Source organism: Zerene cesonia, chromosome 16 (assembly GCF_012273895.1).
Source record: "Zerene cesonia ecotype Mississippi chromosome 16, Zerene_cesonia_1.1, whole genome shotgun sequence".
Taxonomy (NCBI): Eukaryota; Metazoa; Arthropoda; class Insecta; order Lepidoptera; family Pieridae; genus Zerene; species Zerene cesonia.
The window spans coordinates 7,325,935-7,344,970 of record NC_052117.1 but is presented as its reverse complement, the minus strand read 5'-3'; the positions used below and the strand labels follow the sequence as shown (position 1 = coordinate 7,344,970).

Genomic DNA, 19,036 nt, shown 5'->3' with positions numbered 1-19,036 from the left:
ACACTGATATTATAAAGAGAAAGAATTTATATTGTTGTTTGTTTGTTTGTAATGAACCGATTTTAAAAATTCTTTCACCATTAGAAAATTGCAACTTTGCTGAGTGACAAAGGCTATATATGTACCGCGGGCGAAGCCGGGGTCAACATCTAGGTAATAAAAAGATTGATGCTGGAATTGTTTGATTAATAATAAAATGTATATGGATTTATTTTACTAAACTTTTAGATACACAGCATTGTAAGAGAAGGGACCTAATTCAAAATGTAAAATAGATATCAAAAATGTTCAATACTTGTAAAACCACAATAAACAAAATTAAAATCTTCATGTAACAGCATTCTCTAGTTCTAGCCAATTGGGTTCAATAAAGCAAATGCATTTAATTACACGCAGAGCCCAAACCAAGCACGTTTAAGAATCTGTTGATCCTACCCAATAAATGATAGGGTTACATAAGCGATAACGCTTAAAGAGTTCAGCTTATTCAAAGAGACGCTCTGGCAATCGCCCAAGAATCTTTTAGAGTAATACGTACGGAAGTCTACGTTGGCAAAAAGTTTCAAATACTGGCAGGTACAATTTCAGTTTGTGATATGGTTTATAAGTTAAATTGATTTCGGCTATTTGTTGTAATAAGCTGAAACGTCGGATAAGCAAATTGATAAATTATTTTGATGCATTCTTGCTACGAGCGAACTGCTATGCTGTTTATTTTCAGATGAAATGGTCACTCGAGCGAAAATCTAAGTTAATCGACCAGAGCGGCATCAAAAGCTTATTTATTGGTCTTCGAGTTCATTGATGTGTCATTATGTTGTAGAGTTTTTGTTTTTTAATTTAAAATTCCACCTGCTGTAGTCATCTATCTACACGTGAAACGCGGTATATAGTAAGGTTTTGCTGATTTTATCAAAATTTTGTTTTTTAAACAGAAATGCCTTATCTGTTTCATTTCAAGGATTTTTAATTAAATATGAAAGAGAAGATTTTTTTTTGTCCCATATTTAAAATTTTAGACACCTATTGTATTATTTACCGTTTCTTTCTTTTCCGGTAATAAATTGTATCTATTAATTAGACTGAAGAAATAAATGTACAAGCTATGGAAGTTTTAGTGAAAGACTAACCTAATTTTCTCCTTCTTTAAGATGCCAATGCGAAAGTTCTTCAATTTCAAGTCAAACAATGCGTGATGATGCAGACTGTGTGTTGATTTTGTTTGAAGAAAGCGAATAGCGAATCGTGCATTCGAAGCAGATTTTCTGGAAATATCTTAAGCACGCGCGTACGTTTTACGATTTAATGTAAGACTTTCCGCTGTTAACAGTAATATAACCACTTTGACAATTTTTAGAAACAAATTTTTAGCTTACAGGACTATCTGGTTCAATTGGGTAAAGTTTTACAAGAACTTGATTTTTTTAAATGTACATAACATGATGAAAATACTTTTTATGGCATATGTTTATAAAAATGTGCGACCAAATCAATAAAAATTGGTTGTGAAAACGGTGGTACTGTAATAAAAGTTTTTTTATTGATTGTAAAAAGACTCAAAAAAGCCTGAATTGTATCGTGTTATTAATGTAAAACTATTTGTAATGCATATATTATATCATGAGCAAATTCCAGATGCCTCGTAGTTGCCCATATTTTTCAATAACATATGATAATTTAAAGAGTTCTATGTTCGTTTTGTATCGCTATAATGTAAAATAGAAAGTTTTTCTAGAACATGTGAATTAATTGCGTTTTTCGCGAAATACGAATGTTCTCCGAACTCTTGTCTTGAATATTTTCTCTGTTTCACTAACTGGTTTCTGTTCATAAAATGTATGTTTTCCAGTATGCTATCGTAAACAAACTCCTAATTTCAAATGCATTTGTATAGTAGTAGTTCACAGTTCTCTTCGCAGACAACCTAAACATAAAAATTAATGGTAACTAAAAACGGGGCTGTATCAAATTTTTGTGCAGACCTTGGGTCAAAACTTCCCATCAATCTTATTTGTGTTAAAAAGACAAACTCAAAGATCAATATTTATAAGGGTTTCTTGGATTTTTTTTTTAATGGTAAGTTTTATCAAAAATTATAAATTCAGATTCTGATCAGATTTTGTAATACCTTCTTTTTACATATTTTGTTTGTATTTTTAATTTATGTGTCTATTTGACTGGACTATTATACACATACATCAAACATGCTCTATCGTTATTGTACTTATTGTTAACGTTTAGCATGTATTTTCTTAAATTTATTGCGTAACCATTTTTCCTATAAAGATTTATATCACCCATTTCATCCCATTGAAGCCTTATTACAACGACATACGTCTATGTACTTCATGAATCCATCTCAAAACCTTACAAATACCTTTTGTCAAAATTGTTCATAGATCTTTTATCTTTATATTTCAAAATTTCCTGCGCGTACAATTTATAATATAGAACAGTCAACAAGGAGTTACGGCAAAAATCTATTTACTGAACTCAAATATGCTACTCGAAGTCACATATGAACTTTATTGGCGAAATTTCAAGTTTGAAGACAAATAGTGAACAAGTTATAAACATGCGCGGGCCGGTGGAAAGTTTTCGTAGTTTTGTGAGGAGAATGGACGATATTTAACTGAAGAATTTTCGAATTGAAAATATTGTTTTAGACAGTTTTGTATAATTTGCGTGTCTTTTGTCTGCAATTGCATTGTTTTTATGTAAAATTATCTACGTGAAACTGCAACTATTTGTATGCTAATTATATGCTAAATATGTTGTGTTCAAGAAAAGTTTTCTTCTCTATACTTAATAATTATGCATTACATAGTCGCATTTTAGACCTATATATTTAGGAAGCCACCTCTTCTAATGACGTTTCCCCGTACAGGAGATCATTAGGGCAAGTCACAGTCACTCCAGCATCATAAAAGACCAGATAGTGCCCATTCTGCAGAACCGCAGCTAGCACAACGAATGTTCGTAATTACGAGAGACGTTATCGGTGGCTGCTAAATCTTCCAGTGAACTTTAATTAGATATATAAAGCATCCAGGCGGTAACTGTTAGAACGGTCGATTGTCATTTGTTTTGTAGGAACTATGTGATTTTTTCTTGTATAATTGCTTGCAGATTTATTAAGTCACTATGGTATAGAAAGTCATGTTTTTTTGTAATGAATCATGTACCATTCCTGACGGAAGTTGTGAAAACAAACTATTGACGCGCCTTTTTATATAAAAATATGCCTTGTAGAAAAAATAAGTAAAACTAGCAATAGCTTGTAGAAAAATAAAGATAGGCTTAATATGTTCCAGAGATATAAATAATTATGTTTACAATCAAATAGAAATACTCTTATAACGTAGGTATACTTGGCATGATTAATGGTTACCAATACTCAACGAATTAAAGTTTTAATAGAAGAAAAAGGTTTTCAATAAAGAACGAATACATAAATCTCCAAAAATAAATTTGGTAGCAACCTCATATGGGATTATTAAATCAATATTCAATCCCGTACGAATAGTTTTAGATTGGCAGTCTTTCAGCCTAACTAGGGTTCGAAATTTAAATTTCGAGATCGCTCTAAGGCTTAATTATCTCAAAAGATCAGCGGGGTCAGGATAAACACTGATTTTACGGTTGACTGTCGAACGGGAGTATGCTTGGCCGAATTTCAATTGATAGTGGATTATGGGTAGATTACAATTACATGATTCGATCTGGAAAACGTATAATGAATGTACCGTATTTGATGTGGCTTAAGGGGATTGTAATGAATAAATGAATAATTAAATAGAACTGAAGTGGCGATCTGATTAAATTTTGAATTACGTTTCATTATCATTGAATGCTTTATACTTAAGAATATGTGTTGAAAATATCGTTAATAATATTTATAATTACTTTGTTTATAATTGAAATTAAAAAAAAAAAATTCTTAAACCACTCCTTTCCTCTGCAGCTTTACTTTGTTTTGTGGTTTTCTGGAAAAAATCGCTTTCGAGCAATTAGACCGTCTGCTGTATGTGTTCTTTTATGCTGTATTTTTTTTTTTTTTATATTGTTCCCTCTTTGTGTAGAATAAAAATTTTGTTATTACTATATCTTTTCTACAGGCTGAAGCCAGATTATTTTACGTAAATTAAAAACAAAAGCGGACTAACCGTCCACATTCTAGACGCATTGCACATGTTTCAATGATTGGTTTTGTATTCATGTTTATATTGTGACAGTATTGTGTCCAGGCTTATCGGATTTTAATTCATGTTTGCCAGGAATCGAACCAGAGCAAGAAATACGGTTATACATACAAATACAAATTACCCAATAGGGCTGTGATATCTGAATATACTCATACACGGCCTTCTACGAAATGCTGGTATACCAAGAACCACATTTAATATTGCTAGTTGTAATATAATAAACTGTCTAAGTCTTACTAACTACTTTGATGTCTAGTTAAACATTAAAATTGTTTACAGTGTAGCAAACCTCAAGAAAACAAAATATACAAACTTTTTACAACTTGTAAATAACTTTAAGTTTGTTCAACTTGCAGTATATTTAATGTGGAATTATTCTTGTCACGTTTTTATGGAATACAAAGGTTTACCAATATTTATTTACTCTTTACGATTTTTCAACAAAAACTTCCATCGCTGTACACATATTACTGAAACTGTATAAAAATTATATAATATAGTTTGAGGAAATTTCAGATGAAATGTCATAAGTTAATCGTAACAGAACATTGAAGAGTTTAAAAATAAGTCGTCATTTGAAAATGTTAATGGGTGGTTTTCCAGTTTATATATACTGGAACTTTTTAATTTTCAACTAATTATCTTATACGAAAGGTAGATTGTAGCAGATTATAAAAATGGTTTTTAGGTTTGTGGCAAATTATAATAGCGTGTCAATACCATTCACAATAATTTGACCACCTCCTTGGTATAGCGGTTAACGCGTGAGCGTAGAACCGAGGGTCCTGGGTTCGAATCTCGGTGGAGACGCACAAAAAAAAAAGTCGGTCTAGCAGGACACAGAAGGCTGATCACCTACTTGTCCATAAAAAAAATCGATCTGTGAAACGGATGAATATTTCACATGTAATATCGTCTCCCAATCTTTTACCTTTTTTCTAATTCAAAACTAAGTATTTCTCTCGTAGTCCACATTAATCCATAATGGACGGACAATAAACAATGCCACCAAATAATCCAAAATATAATGTAACGTAATAAATTCCAGCATTATTCATGTATAAGTTATAAGCGTCCAAAAGCATTATGATGATTAACGCCATTTAAGTCTCAAACACTTAGTATACCTTTCCAGAACTTGAGGCATTATTAACAAGCAAACTCGGGCCCACTTTTAATTACGAAAGTAATAAGTTATGGCAAGGATATTTTGGAAAACATTTACTCTCCTTCCATTAGACGAGATGAAACTCGGCGGGATTGTCCACTCGACCGGAATCCTTTTTGTTTCGCATCAACTTGTTTATTACGGGCAATTTTTCATCAAGGAAATTGAATGCCTGCTTTTATTGAATATAAAATTTATTGGATAAATATTTTTTAACATGATGCTCGCAGATGAGAATAACGACAGCCAAGTCGATTTAAATTTCCAGATATTTTTTCTACATTATTTAGTGACTGTCTGTCTCTTTATACGTGATTTATCTTCATGTGATATTTAATACGTAGGTGTGTTTATTATTTTATTAGTAGCGTGATTATGTTTAAACCACATAATCTTTATTCATTACATTACGCTGTAAAGATTTATGTAAAATAAAAGTATAAGAGTATAAATACAGTGTGTTTATTCATTATCGACAGTTAAGACTAGTAAATACATTATTGTCATTATATTCTTTATCCTAACTCTTACCATAGTTGAAATCTCTTATCATTGTTTACCATTTGGTACACATTATTCTAGAACAGTATCTCTTAGAGGTATACTATAAATTGGTGCAAAATCTGACATCATTATAGCAGGCGGTTCACTTTCATTACGATACATAGATGTAGCATCAACCAGTGGAACATCATCTGTTACATTGCTTCTAACTTTCCATCGCCAACCGATTATAAAAGAAAACACGTTTATAAAAATTCCAAAAAGAACGCCTGTTAACCACCAGCTCGGGCTCACTAGCGTTTGAACAACTACTTTCTTCTTCTCATCGCATGAATAACTATTGGCAAGGGTTTTAGCGCACAGTCGCACAATATATTTATTAGCAATTTGTGACTCAACTACCAAACTTGTTATGTTTCCAGGAACGCAGACGGCATGTGGAAGGAGGGAACTATAATCATTAAACTTAATCGCTGGGGAAACTTCTACTGTGTAAGACAATACTATACCATTTATAGTACTAGGTGGGTCCCATTTTACAGAAACATAACCGACTTCATTTGCACTGAGAAATGTAATAGTAGGTATATCAGCATTCATCGACTTCAATGTTTTAACAACGCTCCGGGCAGATTGGCTGCACTCGTCCTTCGTACATGCTCTCAAATGAAAACGATAATCCCTATACGGCGCCAATCCCCCAATTTGAAAACTTTTTCTTGTACCAATCAAATTTAAAACTAAACTCTTAATATACGGGCCCATTGTCGCGTTCTTTGGTCTCTCGGTATCATAGTCACAATCACGAAGAATATGACACACATCAAAGTATTCATCTACCATGGCCCCAATGGTGACCATTGATAACATACCGCACATTGATTCACAACTCTTGTCATAATTCTTTGGAGGCCTCATCACTCTTGCGTGTACTGAATAATCTTCTTCCCAATCGTATATATTATTCGAACAGTGATCTCGCGAATTAATATCAGCATTATGTATATCAATCAACATTACGTCTAATTCATATCTAACAATGTATGGAAGATAGTCTAAATGATCTACCCATCGGATGACGACAACTTCAGATAGTGAAGCGGCCAATTCAATAATGAAAGGTGGTTTGGGTTTTCCAACTAGCGTTGTAAACTTCTCTACTGAACTTCTTGCCAAGTGACGATGCGTAGGATCGTATTTTTCAATACAAATAGCATAGGTTGTAGCTGGAGCAAGAGATGTTAATTCCAATTCTACTACATGGTCGACAGGTGTGTGAATGCTAACAGCATTCCAGTCGGATTCACTGCAAGCTTCAGGGACGGCTATACTGTGTAAGCCATGAGGAACCTTTACGTATAAAATGGTATAGTGAATATTTGCTCCAGCTTGGGGGTAAAATTTGGCTATGGCGGCAGTCTCGTTTTTCACGTTTATTGTCAAGTTTAGAGACACTTCATCACAGCTCCCACTGTAACCGTTTAACCCTTGAGGTATGTCCAATAAACTAGGCGTTTTCGGAAACACACGAATTAGTTTTTCAATTTTATTCATACACAGCATCTGGTTTCTGTAAAATGACATCGTGCCTCTATCTACTTTTAAATTTTCCGTGACGTTTTGAGGAAACAACGTTTGAAGATTTTGCATATCATGAACCACCAAACTATATTTATTATTATACAAATTTTCTCCACGAATACGCCTCAGGGCTGGAAGGAACTCCAAAGACGTCACAACAATTGAGCCTCGTATTTCTATAAAGTCCGATACCTCTTGGATGCTCCTCAAATAATATCTAAGCTCGTTCATAGCCTCTGGTAAAGCTCTTATATGAATAGTTAAAGAGCCTTTTACGTAGACGCATTTAGCAGCTGCTTGGATCGACGCTAAAGTCTGCACAGTTAAGTTGTAACAAGTCTGGAAAGAAATATATTTTTAAACATAAAGAAGATGTATACTATTAATTTTCTTATAGATTTAATATTTGAAAATTGAAGTACAACATAATAAAGATTTCCAATACTTGTATCTTATTTATGTCGTCTCTTACGATATCATCTCAACAACCATACCCATTATTCACAAAATAATCAAACATAACATTGATATAACCCCGATTCATATATGGTTCTTTGATGTTATAAAATGCCTTAAAACATCAAAGCCATAGAGAAATATTCCGGATCTCATTGTCGGTAACCATTAGGTAACGCATTTGATATTTGCCTTTTGGGCACACAATAAAATATTTTTTAAAATTTTTAATGAACATATTGTAAATAAAACAACTATTAACCTCGATAATAAATATGTTCGCTTAAAATAATAGTTGATAAAATTACCTTATGACAATTATCACATGGTTTACAAGTTACCAATCCTGACTTAGTAAATCTGACATAGTTTTCAGGACAATCGGAAACACATTTATTGCTCCACGGCCAGCGGTCCAAATGTCTACATTCATCTATTGTCACACAGTAATTACTGTCTGTTAGTACAATCCTGAAATGAACGTCACAATTAACTTTTGTCCTGACTAGTCTTAATTTTTGCATGAATAAATTTAGAACCCAGATTATTTTATTACCATTTAATGAAGGTTCATTAGTTTGAAAAATAATTTTGTTAACTTCTCCTTATTTCCTCTACTGACTTTATTTAGAGATTTAGGCTATCACAACAATACTTATATATGTAGTCAAATACAAGTTCATTAGTCAAGAAAATTAAGAATATAATTAGTAGATAAACAGTATTCCCAAAATCAGCGTTTACCAATAAATTCTATATCAATAAAGTAAAGGTAAATGTCCAAAAAAATGATTTCGGTAAATCTTAGAATATACTGGTAAAACCTAAGATTTCGCAAGAAACGAACTTTACAGTATCGGATATAATTTATTTCAAATAAGATATCACAACGAACTGGACAGAAGACACTATTTTTAAGAGTTGTTATGAATATACTAATATGACGATATACCTTCAACTAAATGTAAAAAATTAAAATGGAATATAACGAGGAAACTTTTTAACAACGTAACGAACCGACTTCAAACTTTACGGCTATGAAATTAACTGCTGCATAACTTATTAGCAGCATTTTAAATAATAATTATGAATGAAAATAAGTAAAATATGTATACTGAAATGGACGATAAAATTAACTTCAAGCAAAAGTATCATACTACGTCGGTACGTATTATCACGATCTCACTAATGGTAAATCAGTTGACCTAAAAATATAAATATATAAATTATATTAATTACATATTAAATATATTATTTTGCTATATTTTCTTGTTTCGTACTTAATAACTAAAATTGTAGACAAATAAAAAATAACCAAAAGAAAATAATTACATAAATTGTACCCAACAGCTTTTTTGTCCTTAATTTTTTAAATTACACACATTGAGCTGTGAGCTTGGCAGAGCCTAACCAATCTTCTGAATGCAATACTTTTAATTCCAGTCAACTCGTTATATACAATAACTAATTAGTGTGCGCTAAATAGCGTAACTACTCAGTATGTGCTACACATAACACTGTATATATATATTCCTAAACAACATACTAATAATTACAACTGATTACTCAACTGTTAAAAAATGTTCTGTTAAAATGTTACATCTACTAATTTTTCAACAAAACGTACATTTAAAACAAATGTTAACCAGAGAAGCGATGAAACGATTGATACGAAATACAAGCAACAAATTAAAATACTTTGTTTTTGAACAACGGAGACGTTATATCTGTATCCAAATTCGAAGTAATTCTCTCGAATTCGACATCCGATATCCAAGTGAAATCCTGAATAATGGCTATGTTTCGATTCTAAATGAGGTACTTAGAATTGCTTGTTTTCGGTGTACGTGATCATGTTTTATTTTTTCCTTAGTCAAGTTGAAACGGTTTCGATTAAAGCAATTTATTGGACGAATCTATTGAATTATGATCGCATTGGAAAGATTATTAGTGTTTCAATTTTAAAATAGTGTGTGTATGTGTAGTAATTATTACATAACAACACACACACATGTATATAAACACAATGTTTATATTTGTGCATGTGTTCTAATATATCATTCAGTAACATTACTCTTTTCTTTTAATAAATATTTTGGCCCTGTTGTTGTTTTTCGACTCGTAATTGAGCATCATCATACATCATACATCAGCAACATCATATACATAATTCTACTAATATTATAAATGCGAAAGTCTGTAAGCATCTGTGTGTTTATTACTCTTTCACGCAAAAGCTACTGAACCGATTGCTATGAAATTTGGTACGTAGGCAGCTAGACAACTGGAATAGGTAATTTTTATCCCGATATTCCTACCGCGGGGCGCGGTAATAAATATATTAAAACCATATGTTAACCGTACCTTAGATTACTGCTCTTTGACTACTAAGACTACACGCTGCTTGCGACCAGGCGCCAAAACATTCACCTACTTATAAACAAATCACGTGACAAGCACAAGTGTAAAATTCGCACAAACACATGAATACTCACGTTCCGTCCGGGCACGTTGGCGCACACATCCCTCGATACGTAAAATATCGACACAAGGAACAATTCTTAGCATCAGTTTTGCGACATCCAATACATTCGGGGCTACACTGTTCAGCCTCGGGCCCTTCGAGGAAACGCTGACATTTCCTGTCAACGGGGAGTGGGAATATCTTTATGTATTATGTTTGAAATTTACACTAGCTTGTATTATTAATGATAATGTGTAAGTTTCTGGAACACTTGTATAGTGGACAAATGGGCGAGGATAATCATAGTGGGGTCAAAAGCACCCATATGGAAACGCTTCTAAAAGAATATAGATCCTTGATATGATATTAGAAATATGAACAATATATGTATCAATTGCCATTCTCTGTTAGAATAAAATAAAAGAAGAACCAGAAACCAAAGAAACATATTAATTTTTTTTTTTTTGGATTCTACGCTGCCTGTTCACATTCGAACAAGTGAAAATCTATCGATAATAATCAAAGCAACATTATTGACTTGGCAATTTCATCTATTTATCACCAATTATTTATTGGTGATGAAATTGCATAGTCTTGATGGAATAAAAGTAACAGTAGTCATGTATGTTCCTAATACTTTTTATTAAGGAGGATAAGTGATATGGGCTGTTTTTGGACAAACATCATGCAACGATAAAAGGGCTTCCCTTGAGCATTCTACTTCGGTCAACCTCTTATCAACATTATCCTTACTAATATAAATATTTTTGATGAATTTTAGGGCTAATTTCATGACTAGCATTTTCAACACTGTTAGAAATATATTTTCATACCATATCCACAAGTTGTGTAACTATATATTCATATATATTACTAATACAATCCAAAATTACCTGTTATTCCAGCAATAGTTGGTGGAGGTATTAGTTGAACATGTGCAAGGTATGGTTTTGCAGCTATTATAAGGGTCCATGGCACTAAGAACGTGTCTTGCGTTTGGGGCAATAACACCCCAATTCACGGAATCTACGTAACATGTCAACGGACCAGTCCATATGATTACTCCGCCTCTGTCAATTTTAAGCAGATTTGAAAGACCTATCTGAAAAAGAAGGTACTTAGAGATTTTTCTTAAAAAAAGTTTCTAAGCGATATGCAATTTTGCCCATATTTTATTAAATTTTTATGGAAAAGCTGAATTTTGCTTAATTGATTCATTGCACCAAAAAATAACATGTAATTAAATTCATACAGACAAAGGCACCATTATTTATTTCAATGCGAAGCGAAACCCAACGATTTAATTTGAGAAATCGCATAGGTGTGATATTAAAGCATAGTTTAAAATGTAATATGAATGAGTTGTTAGTCAATACAAGGTATTTCATATTGTTTACCAATCCATATTATTCTGTGTTTTAATATTACCTCTCTTAGTTTGGGCATGTCATTAATGATCAGAGCATAGTCAGTTATAAGCGTGTTGCCTCGTATCCTCATTAGATTGGGAAACAGTTCTCCCACTGACTCTAAACCAAAAACTCTATACATCACTACGAATCCTGTGACCTGTAAATACATAAATAGTCAAAACACAGAAATAGCATGTAATAGCACCACAGAAGATACAATCACTAACATATTATGCAAATTTGATATTAGTGACTAAGATTATAGATTACAGATTTAAACAGCGATATTAAAGACAAGACTTGCATCAAATCCTTGCAAAACAGTTAGCAAGTATTGCTAAAATATTACAATCTATTTACACATATCTCATCACTCCTCGGAAAAAGGGAAAAAGAGAAATGTAATTCGTGCGCCACGATCTTTGCTCATTGAATAAAATATTCACATGATATATAAGACCTCCACCATTCTTCACGTAAGATAATATATCACTCAATATAATAAATAGTCTTTTTACACATAAGCATATACGGCAACTACTACTAGTGTCATATTATTTCCCAATATGAGAGCTCTTAAATCGCGCTGTTTTGAATGACAACAAGAGGATAGTAATTAATCAAAATAATTGCTCATATATATTGCATACACTCTCTCATTACGTAAAATTGTAAAAGTATTGTGCTAATTGCTATTCGACATCATTCGATAGAAGAGTTTTTCAGAGAAGACTGCCCATTGATGTTGAAGCTAAACTTCCACTATTGAACTATAAACTAGTACCATTAAGGGAGCGTGTGGTAAAATCAGTTGACCCAGATACGGTAAACTACGTGAAGTTTTCTAGCATCGCCGGCATTGTGCAAGAAAATCCTCATATACAAAGCGGATTTATTAGTTCTGAATATGTACAAACACGTATACGGAATAACACTCCCAATTTATACCCAATTCCAATTCATTGAGCCCTAAGTATTTCCATTCACCGCTCAAATCCGACAATAAACCTATCAGGAAACCTAGACGCTAGAAACTTAACTTCACTAGAATTTCCAATGCACATTCCGTTTGAATTGGAAACGATTTATAAAACTAAATGGATCAACGATTTAAACGCTTCAGCTTTGATAAATCGTTCACCTTTTATCGGTGAAAGTTCCCGTATCGGGATCAAACGGTTTTATTTTTGGATTAATCCCCAAAATAACAATTTCCTATAGCTGTCTTAATATTTTCATGTGCGTTTTTAATAAAAATGCTGAACTATTTTCCCTGTCATGAATTCGAGGCTGAATAATATTTTTTCGATCAAATTTGTTTTTATATATATAAAGTATAAGGAACATTTTAAATAATATATGTTCATGATCTCAAAATGTTCCTACAAATATAATAAATGTGAAAGTACACGGACACATCGTCTGTCTCTTCTTCACACCTAAACCACTGAAGCGATGTGGACGATACGACTTATAGACCCAAGAAAGGACATAGGATAGTTGTTATCTCAGAAATCGCACGGGAACGGAAACTATGCAGTAAGATCCTGGGACTGTATGTCTACTACTAGTTACATTTCCTAAATATTTGGCAAATTGAATTATATTATCAACATAATCAAAGTAATAACCATTAATCTTTTTTTCGAATGGAAAGTTAGGCACTTTTTGTTAATATACGATAGGAACAGAGATACTATACGCCTCGTCCTGAGCCCTCGTATCATTGATACGGCCCGTGCAGCGGTAGCTACGCTCTATATTTTAGATTGTTACTAATAACACGGCTTTCATTAAGATGTAGGTGAAATTCTATAAATAAAATCACAAAACCGACCACAATATTCATCCTCCATACTATAGCTATTCACATCTTCAATCTTACGAGTTCGTAATATAACCGACAATATACTTTACGCAATATATTCCCACAATGGAACTCTTATTGAAATTTATTCATCCAGTGTACCAGTAATAATGCTAACAGAATTACTTGAGGAACTTATGGTTCATACTATCCTTGAAATTGAACCAAAGAGATGGATAGGTAAAGTTATACAAGATTAGGAATACATAACAAAAGTATACACGTGTGGAAAAATTCCGATTGTAAAAGTCAAAGGTAAGTATTGTTCATATTAATTGGATACAAATCAATAGCGTCATTTGTGCTAAAAAATGTATGATAGAAATTACTAACGTAAACATAATATTACAATAAATTAAACGTAATATTCTAATAAATTATTCCAATATACTAGTATATCCTATCCTACTAATATTATAAATGCGAAAGTTTGTAAGGATGTGTGTGCGTTTATTGCTCTTTCACGCAAAAAGTACTGAACTGATTGCAATGCAAATATTATAATAAACAATCAATGCAATATTTCTACTTTAGAATTTTGTTTCATTTCATAACATACTTCGAAATTAGCTCTGCTACGGCGCTATCTGTATGGATGTCAAAAGATAAAAGGAATTACTTACCTCCTTCAAATTTGGAAAACTGACGTTCTTAAAGTGACTCCTGTTCGTCCTCTCCAGTAATGTTATCTTCAAATCCCCCAGTATTATCGTACAGTTTTGCAATTTGTGGAGTAAGCTTAGTCTATTAATGAACATATTTGTACAATAACCGTGGTATTCGTATGGTAAGTTGAAAGAAGAGCACGATCCAATGAGTGTGCATAATGTGAGCCTGTAATAACCTTCTTCGATAACTTTTGTGTGGTGGATCAAAAGAATAAAAACATTGTATAATATTTAGGAACGTAGCCACTTTTCTTTGAAGCGAACAAAGGTCAAATAAATAAGACGTTAGGCGCTTTACGATGACGATTTGTGATCAAAACAATTCCTATTATGCAGTCTTAGATTTAATATTCAGTGTTTATTCTACAATTTATTTTTAACGGGATTCTTTATAAATGTATTGGTGCACAACGCCAGCCTTACGTCAGTTCCTAAAAATATAAACATCGCTTCACGGAATTTTTAAAATTCCTATCAAGATACTAAATTTGTATACTGTTTCGAGATTAATTTTGAATAAATTATGTTACGATAAAAAAAACTCTTTTTTAATTTGTATAATTTTATAGAACAAAAAAATGAGAACGCCCTAGGTCCAATACAATGAAAATATTATGCCAGCACTATACTGCGATAAGTTTTATTCATATATATTCATTTTATAATAAAAAGTTATTCATAACATGGCCTGGAAGTAATACATAATTAATAGGTACCATCGCTTACGTACCAACCTCTCTTTAGTATAGAGGATACCGATTCGTTAACCATAATTCAAAACATTGACTTATTGATACCCGGGACCTTTGCTCCGTAAATTGCCTACAAATTGAATTTTCTTCACCCGTTAAGGTCAAAACTAGAGCTCGGAATAAATAATAAGGAGACTTCAACGACTTTTGTATAGGTTACCTAAAGATAAAATATTAAAATGAATGTGTTTCATATTAACAGCAGCTAATTAGAAACTATACGTGCTTTTGATATGTTATGTTTCTTCGTCATATCCTGGTTTTATTGAGATAAGGATTGTGACGAGAAATATAAAAGTATTTTTTTATATTTTATAATACGTAATGTATTATTTGAAATATATCCATATCATTTAATATAAATGGTTCTAGAAATCAAGTAACCATATAAAAACAACTTATAAAATTTAAAGTTCTATTGACAATTTCGTTTTCCTTCTTTATTCAGTTTGCATCAAGAGAATTAAGGTTGTATCTAAAAATATATCAAAATGTCTGATATTAGGGGCTATAGTTTGATCTCTATGATACAACATACAACAGCGAGCTCTTATTATGCTGGTTTTTGCGATACTGCTAGAATATTGTTATCATAATCGATTGGCATGATTCACATTTCACATAACATCAAACGTGTGTGGCATCCGAGGACAATATTGCGATTACAAAGATTATTCTGTTTCCAGGTATGCAATAAATTGCGAAACCGTTTCTAATAGAATTCTTGTATGAGTAATCAGTAGATATAACACTATCGTAATAATACGGTTCATATAATTGTAATTAATTGCTTGTCCTTCACGGACACTGAATGATGTAAATTTAAGTGATTTTTCGCAAATAAATCCTGATGCCAAGGGAATCCTCCCTTAATTAATGTATGTAAATATGAACTAGCTTCCCATCCATAGCATTGCTCGCGTTATCAAGGGAAATACCCATGAGGTGTTCACCTTGGTAAAAAGTTGCCTATGTCACTCACGTTGTGTCCGTAGACAGACGACGTGTGTCCGTGTCTCCTAAATATCTACAGACAATAAATCGTATCATACAATAATAAGGATCGTCATATTTGGTACCTTTAAGATATATAAAACATGTTAAATCGATAGAGGTCACGATGGTCAGATAAATAATTCTATTGAATATCAATTCGATGTTCGATGACATGCGACATCTGCCAACCCGCACTTGGCCAGCGTGGTGGATTATGGCCTAAACCCTCATAGGAGGCCTGTGTCCCAGCAGTGGGAACATATATGGGCTGATGATGATGATGATGATTGAATATCAATATATTATATAAACCCATTAATTTTAATATCAATAAGACCTAAATACAAAAGAAAACAAATAATACACTTAATTGATAGAATCGTCTTCATCGTTATCAGGAAAATAAAATACGTTAATGAAGTAATTGAATTGATCCTTAACAAGTGTAGAAAGTTTGAATTAAATCAGATTAAAGCGGTTTAAAATCGAATCTAAAAGAAGCCTAGGCTTCTTCTATCTATCTTCTATCATAACTAGTTACATACCATCATACATGTGAAACTTATAAAAACGTGATATAAATTGATTGACTTGTTAATTTTTGGACCAAATTATCTTAAGCCGAAATAAAAAAATAAATCGTCATTCAGAGCGATCAAGCACGTGCAATCCTCTGTATTACGCGGGACGTAATTTCTGGCTCTTGGCTTATCATACACGATCATGATACCATCGGCTCAGCAAAGAGCTACTAGTACAGTAACAGTGACTAGCGGTGCACATTGGCTTCGACCGTACTATATAGACTACAGCATTCAGGGATTATACACATAATATCCAATGGTAAAACAAATTTTGAAATCGGTCCAGTAGTTCCTGAGATAAGTTCAAACGAATAAACTCTTAGCTCTTAGTATAGAAGATTAATATTAAAAAATCTAGAACATACAACCAAAATATTATGGAGGTTTTTCATAATAAGACTAATAAGAACTACGTTGAAACTTATTGCACTTTTTCAATGTTTTAACCGTCGTCGCCATGTTTCGCAATGCTTGATTCGTTGAAGGAGACCCCATCATGCATTTCAACCGAGCTCCCCTTCGATCATTATTTATAATTACAATAAAAAAAGCAAGTAATTACCAAATTACCGCTGACGACGCCATAATACTCTGAACTTGTCTCGACCACCGAACTTTTGGTATTTTTTCTGACTCCGCGCCTTCAATCTTTTTCTGAACAATGAACGTCGAAGGAGCTTCAAATACACATTAGATCCACACGGAAGGCACATTGTTTTTGAGACTCTTGATACATTTGTTCCTTTACTACCTGTTTATAAGATATTGATATATTTATCTTTGTTACGTAATGCTTTATACACGTAAAACTACAAGTAAAGAAGTATATATACGACTAATTGATATTTTCTATTGATTTTGAATTATATTGAAAACCTATCCAATTGAGGCAAATAATTCACAATAACTGTGTTTTTTATATAAGGCGTGTCGTACAAAAACGTGTATATAATTTATCAATGGAAGTTAAATAAACTTCTTTCCAAAAAGCTTTTGCGGTGTTTAAGAAGATATTTTATTTATCGGGATAAAGCTTTCGTTTCTTAAGCATAGAGTAGAAACCTGAAAATCTTTACGATTTTTCATCGAAGCCCGTTTGATTAAAAGTGTTATAGGCACTTTCTAAACTTCTTTCTTTATATAAGTAATTCGAACTTTAACTAAAATATTTTAGCCTGTGATATTTTTCCACGGTTTTATGTGGACCTATGCCTAAATTGGATCAGAGGATTTAGTCTTCATTTTTCAAGCTTAAGAAGGGAATTTCTGTTTTTCCTCTGCGTAGATATACCTCTTAGATGGTAAGTTTAGGTGATGGTTTACGAAAGACACCACAAAAATAATATCTTTATAGTAACTTCCTTAAATAATTAAAAAAAAATCTGCATACTAAAACTTGTCATCATAATTTAAGAGACACTTCCACAATATAATATATTTTTATAATTTTACATACCTAGAAAATTGATATTCTAAATACTCATAACTGTAACCAATATTTATGAAGAGGTATGTATCGTCATTCACTTTCATTATATTACAACATGGAATTATTACAAAAATTAATAAAGATTATGCCGAAACACACTATGTATTAAAAGATGCAAATTGAGTCATATTACTTCATAAATACATCAAATGCTAAGACAAAATAACATCGGTAACTAACCAAATCTGGCGGAACAAGTCGGGCAAAAACAACCTACCTGCACTTAGCCAGTTTGCCGCTTTCAAAATAACGTCGTTTAAAGTTTCAAAACTTATTGCTTTTATCAAGTAATACGTGGTATTTACTTACCCTCTATATATTCAGCTCAAAATGCTCGCGTATTACGCTATTGCAATTAAAATTTCGAACAAAAGATTGAAACGTTGTAGGTAAGTAAAAGCGAGAAAGATTACAGACGTTTCGACACAAAAAAAATAAAAACAAGATGGCGCCCAAATTGCGAAAAATTTCGTGCACAGGGTGCTTTCAACTTTGTTATTGATATCTAAGGATTGGTTTTAGAGAGACCTACATCTAGGTAGTCTAATTATAAATGTAACTTATCTACAAGGAAAATAACACTGAATTTATGAAATGCGCCCGAACGAATTAGAGTTGCCACTGCGACTAACGTTACATCGAGTTAGTGCAAATTATTTAATTATGCTCGTGAAGATTCGATAGGCTCTTAATTTAGGACCGTGACCTTAAAAAGGTCACCGATATTATACAGGTTGATGGGATTTAAAGGCCCCATTAATTTTTTCCATTAAATGTCTCAATTCGTTTAACTAAGATTATTAAACTTAACAACAATTTTGTGATACCTATTGTTGGAAGCACAAACGAGATATTTAAACGAACCGATTGATTGCTTAATTCTTCTGACT

General features: G+C 32.4%; 1 protein-coding gene across 2 annotated transcripts; it reads right to left on the bottom strand.

Moving 5' to 3' along the window:
- Positions 1–5,831: 5,831 nt before the first annotated feature.
- On the bottom strand, positions 5,832–18,760 carry LOC119832984 (insulin-like growth factor 1 receptor). 2 transcript variants are annotated; one of them, XM_038356830.1, is made up of 8 exons: positions 18,456–18,760; positions 17,220–17,408; positions 14,281–14,491; positions 11,807–11,947; positions 11,272–11,480; positions 10,410–10,556; positions 8,223–8,385; positions 5,832–7,797 (listed from the first exon to the last, which is right to left on the bottom strand). In XM_038356830.1, exons 2-8 carry the CDS (start codon positions 17,240–17,242, stop codon positions 5,947–5,949), a joined length of 2,745 nt encoding a protein of 914 aa, XP_038212758.1. In that variant the 5' UTR covers positions 17,243–17,408; positions 18,456–18,760; the 3' UTR covers positions 5,832–5,946. The 2 variants fall into 2 exon arrangements, with proteins under 2 accessions (XP_038212758.1, XP_038212759.1); XM_038356831.1 differs by lacking the exons at positions 14,281–14,491; positions 17,220–17,408; positions 18,456–18,760 and having other exon boundaries at positions 11,272–11,448; positions 11,807–11,935.
- Between the last annotated feature and the right edge of the window lie 276 nt (positions 18,761–19,036).

Coding starts and splice junctions, on each gene's coding strand:
- LOC119832984 (XM_038356830.1), bottom strand. CDS start 17,242: ATGGCGTCGTCAGCGGTAATTTG. Junction 11,948..14,280: donor GTTTTCCAAATTTGAAGGAG/GTAAGTAATTCC, acceptor ATGTATTTACAG/GTCACAGGATTCGTAGTGAT. Junction 11,481..11,806: donor ACATGCCCAAACTAAGAGAG/GTAATATTAAAA, acceptor CTTCTTTTTCAG/ATAGGTCTTTCAAATCTGCT.